This window comes from Mytilus galloprovincialis, chromosome 5, assembly GCF_965363235.1.
Source record: "Mytilus galloprovincialis chromosome 5, xbMytGall1.hap1.1, whole genome shotgun sequence".
NCBI lineage: Eukaryota > Metazoa > Mollusca > Bivalvia > Mytilida > Mytilidae > Mytilus > Mytilus galloprovincialis.
Window position 1 is genome coordinate 35,249,398 of NC_134842.1, and position 15,075 is coordinate 35,264,472.

General features: G+C 31.1%; 1 protein-coding gene and 1 long non-coding RNA gene across 3 annotated transcripts in view; one reads left to right on the plus strand and one right to left on the minus strand.

Moving 5' to 3' along the window:
* LOC143075705 (uncharacterized) overlaps positions 1-15,075 on the plus strand; it is a 40,335-nt gene that overhangs the window by 22,036 nt on the left and 3,224 nt on the right. Inside the window, exons 3-9 of one of the 2 annotated variants that reach the window (XM_076251259.1) lie at positions 2,115-2,259; positions 7,415-7,604; positions 9,594-9,702; positions 10,178-10,209; positions 12,060-12,159; positions 12,729-12,794; positions 14,622-14,714. In XM_076251259.1, coding sequence (XP_076107374.1) covers positions 2,115-2,259; positions 7,415-7,604; positions 9,594-9,702; positions 10,178-10,209; positions 12,060-12,159; positions 12,729-12,794; positions 14,622-14,714 — 735 coding nt within the window. Of the gene's footprint in view, positions 1-2,114; positions 2,260-7,414; positions 7,605-9,593; positions 9,703-10,177; positions 10,210-11,499; positions 12,020-12,059; positions 12,160-12,728; positions 12,795-14,621; positions 14,715-15,075 lie in introns of those variants that run through there. The other variant, XM_076251258.1, reaches the window with a different exon arrangement.
* On the minus strand, positions 79-1,034 carry LOC143074459 (uncharacterized). The gene is made up of 2 exons (XR_012977870.1): positions 880-1,034; positions 79-229 (listed from the first exon to the last, which is right to left on the minus strand). It is a non-coding gene; the product is annotated as an uncharacterized LOC143074459 (long non-coding RNA).

Genomic DNA, 15,075 nt, shown 5'->3' on the forward strand with positions numbered 1-15,075 from the left:
CACCAAATAACTTATTTCTAAATTTCACTGCCTTTTTTTACTGGCACTTAATTGACTATAGAAATAAAAAAAAAGAGGTTTTTAAAATGAAAAATTTATTTTGTTTTAATGATTTATTCTTCTGGCCTAGAAACTCCTTCTGCTCTCTGTGGGGCACACTTCAAATGTCCTGATCACTGCGCGGATATTTTGGATTCTGGTGTCTCTTTGTGGCAGACTAGAACAGCATCTGAAAGCATGGAAAAGAAATAACATAAATTTGAATTACATAAATAAAGTTGTGTACTTTTACAAGCCGGAAATGTTATCAAATTTTACCAATTATTAAACAATTATTTTAAATCATAGAAAACAACATGTTCATTTGAAACAATTGTACCAGCTTGCATCAATAACAAGACAAAGCATGAATCCTTTAAACCAGATCTGTGTTTGCCAATATCCATAATGTTCATATACAGATAAAACTATCAAAGATGAGAGGTATTTAACGAAAAAATCTAAAAGACCAAAATAGTGTTTAAGAGCAGACCATTTCTATGTGTGTCAGCAGAGACATATAATACAATATGTATTATATGTCTCTGGTGTCACACACCATATCGAGTTGTATTGGAACGAATGGCTAGTTTTCGATGACACCCCCTCCCCCTTTTTCTGATATTACTGACTCTGTGCATGGCTAGATATGTTTTATGTTAGTTTGCTAATTAGAGGATATATGCAATCATGTTTTGAAATGAAACTGAATTAGATTCAGTAAGATAAGACCTTCTCATAATTTCTATGAAGGTAAACATGCAGATAATCTGATAAATAATTTGAATGTGTTTGTTTATATTATGATTCTTCGTTAATTTAACTGTAAAATAGACTTACGCTTATATCAAGAGGTTTATACAGAAAAGTCTTCTATCTTCTTTATATTCCTTAGACGCAGTTGTTCACTATTTGTTCATCAGTCTGGTGCGATAATTTCTCGGGGATGATTTTCAAATTTTTCTAAACGGATGTTAAAAAGAGGTGTGCGTGCTTGCGTGCGCATCCAAATGTAAATATTCGGAACTCCAGTTGAAAAACCGCGAAAATTTAAAAACTTCTCAATTATTATGTCTATTATGATTACATTGTACATCGATGATATTTTAAGTTTATATATTAAATATCAATCGGTAAAAATAATTAAATAAATATACCGAATAATTTCACCTATTTATTTAATTGAATGAAAGCAATTAAAAAAAATCGATTTGATTTAAAAAATATAAACTAAGAATATATCATATCTATACAGATATACATATAATTAAAATAGCATGAACAGGTTTTTGAGATCTCCCAAAATATAGATAATTAATAAACCAAAATTAGATCTTCTTAATAATTGGTTAGAATTGATTTTTTTTAAAGATACTTAAAAAAATAAACACAAAACAAAATTAATTTGAAAAAGCCGATTTGTTATTGTGATGTCTCCTGACCACTTGTTCTTGTCCAAAACTCCTTTCCATGCATAAACAATGCAATTGCGGTCTACCCCCTTCTTTTGTGGGAAAAAATGATTGATTATTTAGGGATCATGGAAGCATGACAGGAGGAAACCCCTCACGCTTATCATATGGCAGTCAGTGGACCCCCTTATAAGTATTATAAATTCTAGATTAGACACTTATTATCCAATCGTTTATAATACTGCAGCACTGCTCCTTGTTCGATCTGCTCATCCAATATATCTGTACCCTTCAATTTTGACAATAAGATTTTTCTGTCTCGATTGACTGACGTTAACCCAACGTTGAATTAACGTTGTTGTTTAAACGTTGATTTTAACGACGTAAATTCAACGTTGAAACAACGTTGTGAATTCAACGTTGAATACCATGACGTTAGATCAACGTTGAATTTAGGTCGATCAACGTCACGACCATATTTCAACCAAATTTCAACGTTGTCACAACGTTGAGTGCCCACTGGGAAAATATGACATATGGCAATTCAGGTGAATGAATTCTGAAGCAAACCACCAATGATTCAATGCAAAATTCCTTAATAGACAACACATCAAGACAATAAATATTATTCCCATGAAATAATGTTTTCTTTTATGATTTCAGATATTTAATCCTCATAATAGCCAGTTATTGTACAGTTTACAAGACGAAGACACATTAAAACATCACCTTCCAGTCACACAAATCAGATTTCGCATATTTTCTAGTTTAGAAAAAGAAGAATATTCTCATATCTTAGTAGCTTCATGTAAGTATATCTTAATTTATTTTGTGATGATGCAAGAGCCTCAATAGATCTATACTTACTGCAAATATATCTGTTACATGTAAAGTGTTTAAAAATTGAGGGAGACTTGTGTTTGTATGGCAATAAAGATAAAATATACAATTTCCAGTTTTCCTAAGAATCAGTTGTGTCAAAATATGAAAAATCTTAAAAACTCAACTACATTGTATTAGCTGCATTTTTTCAAGTTAAGCGTATCTGATAGCATCCATGGATCACCATGGTCAACTCATAAATTTTTCAGCGGTTAAAATAGCTAATTTAAAACAGTTCTCCTGTCTTGAAAATTTTTCTGTGGAGATCCCTTGTATCAATGTTCAAACAGTTAAAGCTATATTGATTTGACTAATTTTGCACCAAGATATTTGGTCTCATTAAACTCATTGTAAAACCAATGTACCAAAAATATTTTTAAATGACTGTATGAACAGTTATGTTTAAAGATGTTTTGTAGAATTACAGTATCGATGTTTATAACCTGATCAAATCTTATTGATAAATCTTTGAATTAATTTGATTCGAACTATAGAGATAATTACAAGGTCAGTTTAACGATTCATCAAGGTCAATGTTAAAACACAAATGCAACAAAGGTTTGAAGCAGTTGTAATCCTGGTGTCAAGTTAATGAAAAATTAAGGAATTATGAAAAGGAATGCAACTGTCATACTTAAGATTTTGTCTGAAAAATTGAATTTAAGTTGCAGTAGAGTTTACTGAGTACAAGAACTGGGAGTATCTTGCAGGTTATCATAAAATTGAGAATGGAAATGGGGAATGTGTCAAAGAGACAACAACCCGACCATAGAAAAAACAACAGCAGAAGGTCACAAACAGGTCTTCAATGTAGCGAAAAATTCCCGCACCCGGAGCCGTCCTTCAGCTGGCCCCTTAACAAATATATACTACTAGTTCAGTGATAATGAACGCCATACTAATTTCTAAATTGTACACAAGAAACTAAAATTAAAATAATACAAGACTAACAAAGGCTAGAGGCTCCTGACTTGGGACAGGCGGAAAAATGCGGCGTGGTTGAACATGTTTATGAGATCTCAACCCTCCCCTATACCTCTAGCCAATGTAGAAAAGTAAACGCATAACAATACGCACATTTAAAATTCAGTTCAAGAGAATTTCGAGTCTGATGTCAGAAGATGTAACCAAAGAAAATAAACAAAATGACAATGATACATAAATAACAACAGACTACTAGCAGTTAACTGACATGCAGCTCCAGACTTCAATTAAACTTATTGAAATATTATGATTTCATCATATGAATATCAGGTACAATCCTTCCCGTTAGGGTTTAGTATCATACCATTATAACATATATGAGAAGAACATAACCCGTGTCATGCCAACAACTGTTTTTTGAATAAAGGTGTTTAGTTCCGATGCAAAGACCCTATAAATGAATCAATATTAACGCCAAAATATTAATGACCTCACAACAGTATCGTAAAGTTCTATAGCCCTTCTTGATAAGTCTATTTAAAGGTTTTTGTTAGTTTCTGAGGTGAATACTGACATTTTTGTGCTTTACCAGTGTAAAGAATATTTCCATAAAAAATTGGATGTGAAATACTTGAACATATAAGAAGTCTGCATGTTGAGCTATATTTACGAATGATGTCCTTATACCGATGATGAAATTTAGTAAATGTTTTGACTAGTTTGTGATATCGAAAAGTCATGGTTATCATTGATTAATTGGTTGGAATTATAGTCACATCTAGCACATATGTACCGTCCTGCAATCTATCGATACCTATATTTTGGCATTGCATAAGGGCATGTTTTTATGCCCCACCTATGATAGTAGAGGGGCATTGTGTTTTCTGGTCTGTGCGTTCGTCCATCAGTGTTTGTCTGTTCCGCATCAGGTTAAAGTTTTTGGTCAAGGTAGGTTTTGATGATGTTGAAGTCCAATCAACTTGAATCTTAGTATGCATATATATATGCACTATTATATGATCCTTCTAATTTTAATGCCTAAATAGTTTTTACCCCAATTTCACGGTCCATTGAACAAAGAAAATGATCGTGCAAGTTGGGCATCAGTGTACTATGGACACATTCTTATTTCTCAGACTGTTAACGAATGACAACTTTACACTTACTACCTAAGATGCGCACTGATTGATATTTTATTTAAAAAAAAGAAAAATAAACTATTTATATCTATGAAATATTGGTTTTGCTCTTTATTGAAGGTCGTTTAGTGACCTATGGTTGTTCATTTTTTATGTTATTTGGCCTCTGGTTGAAAGTTGTATCAATGGCAATCACTTTACATCTTCTTATTTGGTTTGTATACTTAACCCACTTTGCCACTGTGGCCCTCTTATCATACAAAATTCTGTTTGGCCTAACATTACATGGACAGTATTTTCTACGTCTAGTCAAAGCTGTGAATATGCTAATGCAATCTTGTACTAACTAACTTAAGGTGGTACCCAACACCTTCACTAAAATTAATTTGGCTCGTTTAATTTTCATAAAATTTTGACAAAGTATTTACTTCGACCCTTTGACAAAAATATAAAAATTTTAAAAAATTTAAACCACTGTTTTATTAGAAAAATTATACTGGTTATATAGCAGTTTGACCAACACTTATTTTGATCACTGAGAAGCTTAATATACCCTTAAAACACAAAGTAATTTAAACTTTTAGCTGAATTTACAGAGTTATCTCCCTGTACCGTGTTAGGTGCCACCTTAAATTAAAAGTAATTACAGTCCAGTTCCAATAGCCATGCAAGTAGTTGAAAAAATCATAATACATGTAGTGAGATAATAACAATTCTGTCCACTTGATGATAAAAATTATTGGCGACATCATTGTTTTGGACTTTGTCCAAATTTTACAAATATATATATATAATATAACTCAAGATTTATCCAAATAAAACTGTATAGAACGTGGCCATCAAGGAGGCAATTTGTACTTTCATGTTTTGAATGTTTGTTTATCTAGACTTAACATCCAAGTACAAAAACATATTAAAACTGAAATGCATTTTTCAAAGGCAATAGAAAACTAAAAATACTTAACCAATTATCTAGTGTTATCATTGAAGTGTCATTAAAGTTATATATATATTGATTTGACATCTACTTATTTTCCTGCGTAAATACCACACAGATAAACAGCTATTTATTGAATCCAATTCCTAAAGCTGGCCAATCTTGAATCGACTTGATCGACTTTGATCGTTTAAAGTTTTATCACAAATAAACAATCCATTTGTTTCTTTTGTAGGCCTGTCTTGTAACAGGAAATTATACAGTTTAATTAAATGGTTATGATCTGTTATCTAGATTAATTTGTCATGAACAAATTAAATCATTAATTATTGATAAATGTTTTTGTAACTTTATTACATTTATAGTTAAGTCCATTCCTTAAAAACTCATAAAACTTTTGAGCACGATTATCATTGTACTCAGACTCTAAAATCAACCAATCAAAATACTGAAATTGTTTTTTGAGTACAAAATAAAGTTTTATGAACAAGAGCACATCGCTTGGGGTCATAAAACTTTCAAGCACATTTATCATTCTCAGGGTCTGAAATCTACCAATTAAAATAATTAAAATTGGTCTTTGAGTAAAAATTTGATGTGACTGGAAACACAAGAAATTATAAAACTCTGTGAGAAGTCTACATAAAACTATTTCTTGACATTGATATTTATTGTTACTAAAATGAGGGATTTTTGTTGTACATTGCACAGATTTTTTCAGCCATGTTTATTATGCTATCATTGATGTGAATGAATGTTTTTAACAATTCCCATCAATTAAAACCACATTAAATGATATGTAACATGTAAATTTTGTCATGCCTGGATTTGCATATTTTACATTACAATTCTTTATTCTTATGTTATACAATCACATGAATGATATTATATTGCAAAATGCATTAGAGTTAAAAAGTTTGGTTATTATTCGGTATAAATATTACAAATATTAATATCATAAAGTTTTTAAAGGTTATATCAATATTCAAGTTTTGAATTAACAGTGCTTTTGAAGAATTTTCAACATTTTGATCTTTTTACTGATGATTATGATTTGAAATCAATTTGAATACATCAATTCAAATATATAAATTTTTCAAAGAGGACATTTATAGTTATGAAAGAAGACAGTATGAAAATAAATGTTGAAATAAATTAATGATGCATAAATTACTGATGCATTTTTAATTGTCAAGTTCTTAAAATAATGACAATATCATTTAGGAATTTTGGTCCTCAATGCTCTTCAACTTCGTACTTTATTTGGCCTTTTTAACCTTTTTGGATTCGAGCGTTACTGATGAGTCTTTTGTAGACGAAACGCGCGTCTGGCGTATTTACTAAATTTAGTCCTGGTATCTATGATGAGTTTAATTACATGTATTATCATGCATAATTGTTTTACCAAATGCCTGATTGTATTTTAAAGTCTATATTTGTTTGACTCTTATTCAAATGCATGTATGCATACAGTGGTAAGGTATTGCCATCAATAGTTGCCAATGGTCATCTGTATATTTTTCACATTTGATTGTTTATTCTGGCTTTGGTTTCCTATTTTGTTTTTTTGTAGACTAATATTGTGTCTTATAGTTGTTTTGATTTTTTTTGCCAAGGCATTGTCACATTGTTTCCAACTTTGAGTTTCCCTATCCCTTTGGTTATCTTTAGAGATGTAATTGTGTCCTTTGAGTGATTTAGGTTACTAAAAGCCTCTAGTTGTAGTCGTTTGGCATCTCTATATCTGTAGTAGTCACAAGTAGGGCCATAAAAAAAATGTTAGCCCTTTAATAATATAATTAACCCTACTAACCTAGAAAAAAGAGCTGTTTATCCAAATATCTTATTGTTCTGATTTGAAATTTTTTTTTTTTCTTCCTTTGGGTGTTGTTTGAGCAAACCAAAATATCTTTAAGTGTGGCTTAGTCTAATTGTGTTTAACTTCCTATATGTCAATTAATCTCTTGTAGAGTCTCAGTTGTCTCATTAGCAATCATACCACATTTTCTCATGTTTACAAACATATAAGAACCATTTTTTTTTTTATGAACTTCTTTGATGCAATTGATTTCTTTTAACAGATGCATCAGGCCATGTAAAGATTTGGCATTACACATCAGGGAAATGTTTACATACCATAAATGAAGTTAGAACTACACTAAATGTGGCATTAAACCCAGAGGGAACCAAGTTCATAACCACTGGCGATACAACAGAAATTAATATATATGATGAAGAAACAAAGAAAAAACTAAATACATTAGAACCAAGGTAAATATATGTTTTAGTTAATTCCATCAACTCCAAACTCTATACAAATAAAAAAAATCTAAAATTTAGAAGAGGGTGGTAAAGGGGGGTGCTTGCACGAAAAAAATGTGAAATAAGACATTATTTCACGTTGAACGTGAAATAATTTCTGTAATGAACGTTGCACGAAAAATAAATACTTTTATTTGAACCTTTTGTGACTGAGTCACTGTCTTCTTGTATATTTAACTCTTTGTTTTACTTGATATTCCCGATTTAGTATACACATTTATGATATAATTGGTTTACGACTTTTAAAAAAGTATTTCTTGACGATCCCTGCCAAGTGTTTGAATTTTATTTCAAAAATACCGAGCACGCAAAATAAGACTTTGAAAATCACGATGCACGTAAAATTAAATAAGCAGAACACGTTGAACGAGGTACCCGTCTTGCACGAATGAACGTCAAATAAAAAAGTAAAAACACGTTGAACGCGAAATTAAAAACGGCGATCACATTGCACGAAAATAACCCTTTACCACCCTCTTAGAATAGTTATATGCCAATTACATGTATGCTATGGCAAGCTTAATGTTTGGGGGTAAAACACTTTCAATGTCAAATATAATAATTGTCAAAGTCATGAATTTCTGTAAGTAAGATTGGTTAGTTAAACAAGTTTTGAAAGTACCAGAATGACATTGAGGGGACAGCATTTCTAAGTCCTATAAATATATATATATATAGGCATGCTTGAATGTAGGGTTGTCACTGACTCAGGCGTACTTATATATATATATATATATATATATATATATATATATATATATATATATATATATATATATATATATATATATATATATATATATATATTAAACGAGTCTAATATATATATGTTTATACTGCACTCGTTCTATTTGAGCAGTCAAAATGCGTTGACTGTATATTTCTATGTCATATACAGTCACTGACCCGATATCACTTTTCCTCATGAATATTTAAATAGAAATTGCCGAAATAATATTGAATTATTCATACGACCTCTTCAACCTGTTCTTGTTTCAAATGCATACAACGATGCGTGGAACGACTCAACATTGTTTCTTTTGCAATTATTGGAAAACATATTTAATTTGTTAATATTTTTTTATTGCAACTTATAAATCATTATGTTTTATGCTTATGGTTGATATTTAAGTCTATACTCAAATGATTTCGTTCATCATCCAGTGTTGGTTTCAACAGGTAAATGTAAATTTCATTGTGTTGTATATTTCTCCGCAAGCATGATGTGAGGCCTTTTTAAAGGGTATTTCCCCCAATATTTAAATCAAATAAATAACCTTAACACATTAAACAACAGTTGAAAATGTTTTTTTTAGATTGCAGTATAAAGACAATAATAGTGCATTGACTTGACATTAACAACAATATAAGGATTCGGCCCGAAACGAGGAAATAGCTCAGCATAGCCTCGCATTTCCCCGTTTCTAAGCTTCATCCTTATATCGTTGATATGTCAAGTCAATGCACTATTACTGTCTATATAAAAAGTTTCCCTAAAATATTACATGAATGCTAATGTATATCAAGTGAATATATCTCAATACATCTTGTAACATATTTAGGGTTGAAAAATCTCTATGCCAATTCTGTAACTGTTTGCAAATTTAGTGGTATGAAAAATCTACAACACAGACCAAAGTTCATCTATTATTTTGTGTTCTTACTGAGTCAACATCTTATACATGTACACGTACACGAGGACTTGAAAAGGTCGATTTCTACTGACGCAGCTCACATGATAACTTGAAAAGGCTTAGAATATTTCAAAGATTTGTAAGAAGCAAAGAAATAAATGATATACTTTTCTTCAGATTTAATATTTCAATCATTTGATCTAACATTGTCTAAGTAAAAAAAAGAATTACAGTGTCCAGAACATGTTTTGTTCCTCACATACAAATTAAATCTGTTAAACGCTGTGTTTATTTTCTATTACAGTGATAATCGAAATAAAATGGATGGTCATCATTTTAGAGTATTTGCAGCTATATATCATCCAGAAATACCTCATGTCTTCCTAACAGGTGGCTGGGATAATACAGTTCATGTATGTATAAATTAGTGCAAGGGAAAGGATGGCAGTCTACTTGGGTTAGAATGGTAGTGTCAGTTTTGAAAAATGTGTCCTTTCATATTTTGTTGATGGGACAGTACAACTTTACATAGGGGATAGGATAACACATTTCTTCTGTCTTCCATTTAAAGAAATAATCTACAAAAAATATGGCATTCTCTGACAGTTTTTGGAGAAAAGACAAAAGCCATTTAGAAAGAATACAACCTGTTATATATACCATTAATCTACTCCTTGACCTTTATTACTAAGAATGGATGTAATACAGCATGTTATTTCCTTCTTTTTTTTTTAAATTGTTTTATTCAGCTGAAATTTATCCTGTTTGTGTTGATGCTTATGGCCCCCTAAGTAGATTTCATGAAAATAAGTTTAATTCTTCTCTTGAAAAAGGATTGAAAATATATGTTGATATGACTAGCTAATATTATCTACTTATTTTTTTCAGTACTGGGATGACAGACAGCCACATTCCATCAGGTTAGTATATGACAGATAGTCACTATTCACAGTATAATATAAAACAGTATGATAAATAGATTAAACTTTTACATAAGAATTGCCACTCAAGAAGAATCACTAAATAAAGAAAAACAAAGACTAATTCAAGATAAAACACCAGAAAAAGGCAGCCTAACATTACGACTTAAATGTCCTTTATAAAGGAAAATTGAAAAAAAAGAATTAAACTTCAAGACATTATAAAAAAATTAAGATGATGTTGTATGAATGCCAATGGGAGAACTCTCCACAAGAGACCAATTTAATGGAACAGAAATTAGCAACTACAGGTCACATTCGCCCTCAAACAATGAAGAAAATCAGTCTGCTATAAAATTGCTGAAATGACAAATGTAAAACTATAAAAATGAGAAAACTAACGGCCTGATTTATGTACAAAATACTGAACGAAAAACAAATATGTAACACAGCAACAAACAACAACCACTGAATTACAAGCTCCTGACTTGGGACAGGCACATACAGAATTAGGTTTGGAGGTGCATCAATCACGTATGGCAAAGAAGTGTTCATTATTTCAGTTAATAATGGGACAAAATAGTCCAGATAAATTGTTTATTGCACTTATAATAAATTTCATGTATGTTTTACAGATATCTACATGGTCCACATATCTGTGGTGATGCCTTAGACATAGACCCCTATAATAATCACATACTCATGGGTCCATATATTATATTTTACAGATACCTACATGGTCCACATATCTGTGGTGATGCCTTAGACATAGACCCCTATAACAATCACATACTCATGGGTCCATATATATTATATATTACAGATACCTACATGGTCCACATATCTGTGGTGATGCCTTAGACATAGACCCCTATAACAATCACATACTCATGGGTCCATATATTATATTTTACAGATACCTACATGGTCCACATATCTGTGGTGATGCCTTAGACATAGACCCCTATAACAATCACATACTCATGGGTCCATATATTATATTTTACAGATACCTACATGGTCCACATATCTGTGGTGATGCCTTAGACATAGACCCCTATAACAATCACATACTCATGGGTCCATATATTATATTTTACAGATACCTACATGGTCCACATATCTGTGGTGATGCCTTAGACATAGACCCCTATAACAATCACATACTCATGGGTCCATATATTATATTTTACAGATACCTACATGGTCCACATATCTGTGGTGATGCCTTAGACATAGACCCCTATAACAATCACATACTCATGGGTCCATATATATTATATATTACAGATACCTACATGGTCCACATATCTGTGGTGATGCCTTAGACATAGACCCTTATAACAATCACATACTCATGGGTCCATATATTATATTTTACAGATACCTACATGGTCCACATATCTGTGGTGATGCCTTAGACATAGACCCTTATAATAATCACATACTCATGGGTCTATATATTATATTTTACAGATACCTACATGGTCCACATATCTGTGGTGATGCCTTAGACATAGACCCCTATAACAATCACATACTCATGGGTCCATATATTATATTTTACAGATACCTACATGGTCCACATATCTGTGGTGATGCCTTAGACATAGACCCCTATAACAATCACATATTCATGGGTCCATATATTATATTTTACAGATACCTACATGGTCCACATATCTGTGGTGATGCCTTAGACATAGACCCCTATAACAATCACATACTCATGGGTCCATATATATTATATATTACAGATACCTACATGGTCCACATATCTGTGGTGATGCCTTAGACATAGACCCCTATAACAATCACATTCTCATGGGTCCATACATTATATTTTACAGATACCTACATGGTCCACATATCTGTGGAGATGCCTTAGACATAGACCCTTATAACAATCACATTCTCACTGGTTCATGGAGGAAGAAAGATGTCTTACAGGTAAAATGTCAAGGCTTACATAATAAATGCAATGAAATTATTATATATGCTTTACTTTGTATGCATAGAAGAAATGCTATGTCCTTGTTAACAAATACTCAGATTAATTTAAAAATAGGTAATAAGATAGACCTTTTATATTTAATTCAAAAGTAACGTGTATTCATCCTGGTTGTGTCTTTCATTTACATTTAGGTATTTGACATTTTAAATGCTATAAGATGTACTTGAAAGACATGCTTATGTGTGTATGAAATGATTAACAATACTGTACATTAATAAAACTATCAAACAAATGCTCCCAGATAATTGTAAACTGTACTTCTGGAAACTGGAACCAGCTTGGTCAGAATCCTGTTTAGAAACTTACAAAATAAAGTATAATGTAAAATACAATTTTTCCAATATTCATGATAATATGTATCCAAGAAATAAAATAATGCAATCCCAGTAATTTTACAAAAGATCACATCAAATTTTATGTTTTCTTTTCTTGCATAATGTTTTGAAAACTGCATAGATAAAATAAACATAAATGTTTTATGTAATACAATATATTTTCATTCCAGATTTGGGATTTTTCATCAGCAGAGAAAATAAAAGATGTGCCACCAGATCCTATGGGTCATACACAGGTTTGTAATGACATGATATTACTTTTCCATTGATGATGATTTTTAAAATGTGTGTAGTAATGTATACAAGTTTGACTTTTCATTTTTTTTCTGTAAAAAAAAACCCCAACTTATGATAAGATTTTACTGGCCATATAATAATGGCATATTGAAAAAACCGATAACCTTCATTAAGTTTACTTGAGACCAGAAGTTTTTAGAGACAAAAGTATGAAACAGAGAGCAAAAAAAAAAAAACACACACACACAGCCTAAACAAAACAGGCAAACCACAAAAAACAGCTAAACTAGTCTACCACATTTGATTGGTTGAGTAAGGCCGTGTTAACACCAAACACCATGTACAGTAAACATGTTTGCAATTAGTTTAGTGTAATGTACACTGGTTTCACATTAAATTTGCTCACATCTATACATCTTGTTTATCTACCTGTACATAAGATTTGTTCACACTTGTAAACTATATGCCATTTTAATGTTTGTTACGTAGAACTGAATGCATTTTTTTCTAGCATATAGGGAACGATCATTTGACTTCAAAAAGGGGGGATGGATTTTTCCTTGAAAAATATTCTGATCCCCTATATGATAAAAAAAAATGAAAAATTCTGGTCATATAGATGATAGAAAATCATTCTGAATCCAGAGTTTCCCCATACGTAATAGTGTTAAATATTGAAAAAAAAATATCTGATTGCCAGCATTGAAAAAAACTGAATAAAATAGTCCGCGTGAAATAAATTCTGACTCGAAAAAAAAATACTCCACCCCCCTTTTTGAAGTTAAGTGGTTACTCCTTCATGAAACTTTGAAGTTAAGTTGTTGCTCCTTTATGAAAGTCATTTTGGATGATTTGCAATAGTTTAAAGGTACTTAAGATGTCTCGATTACCCATTAGAAAACGTAGGCTGCAGCAGTGTGCTTACAGACGAAGAAAAAGGATTGAGATGTTAAGGATCACTGCATTTCTATCTTTTCAGTTTGTTTCAAATTGTATTTCTTCAGAGTATTAGGCAAAGGGAGTGGTAATGTTGTGTTATTTTTTTATTATTTCAAAGTGCATTTTCACGGATCTGAGATACTAGACAAACAAAATGAATTGTTGTGTGAGTAAAGACCAGTGACAAATATTTCTGTGTACGTACAGTTGATTCGGGAAGACCTTTTCAAATGAATTATGTGTTCAACAGTGATGATGTTTTGAGTCTTGATAAGGGGTTAAAAAAGCTATGTAAAGGTTTTTTTTTTAAAAACAAATGAATATATCAAGTGTAGACAAATATTTCTGTAAAAATCTTTATTAGTAATTGTTATAAATATCAGTTTTATTAAAATATCGTTTCTTCCTTAAATATACATGTTAATATTAATGTTCTAAATGCCTAGTTTTGTGTACACTTAACCTACACAAGGCTTACATTGACTATCGACTGCATGTAGATAAAACATGATTTAAACTACATGTAAACATTGAGTTTTATCAATGGAAACGTAACTGTGTTTAGTTTATGTGTGAGTTACACTAACACAACACCGAGGTTAGGTCAATATGAACATGACCTAACAGTCTTTCCTTTAGTGTAATGGCACGATTTTGTGAACTTTCATTTAACAATATTTGAATATCATCTATACTGGCTTCTGATGAGACATGAAAGTGAGAGATAGTAATCATTGCATTGATTTGAATGATTACAGTTCAACAGGAAGTAATTAAATTTTATATATGTTTTTTAAGAAAGTGGAAAAAGAAATTAGTAGGTAAGGGAGGTAATAACTAATCAATATTTATAAGAATGGAACACTTTAATTTCTATTTATTTTCAGTTATACTGCTGCCAGTGGTTAGGTAGAGACAGTATTTTATGTGGTGGATCTGATCTCAACCTGGCCAAAGTTGTTGATAGAGGAACACTCAGTGTAAGTATAGATTCATACAGAAGCAATAACAGATCCTTGTGACCTACTTTTACTTTGATAGACCTATTAAAGGATTAAGTTAAAACATGAATAAAGCTAGGATTAGGTTAGGGATTCACATATTAAAAATCCAACAGCCTATTGATCATGCTAACATAAATAGATTGTGACATGAAAGCTAAATCGTTGTGGTACTCAACAATTGAAGAAAAAAATTCCACAGTACATGTTTGTAAGAAAAAAAGTTTTTAGTTAAAAGAAAGCAATGGGTAAAGTGATTTTCAGTAGATTGTGCTGTTAAGAGGTCAGATCTTAAATGTACAATCTATCTAATTAACTTATTTATGAATAATTAAATTTG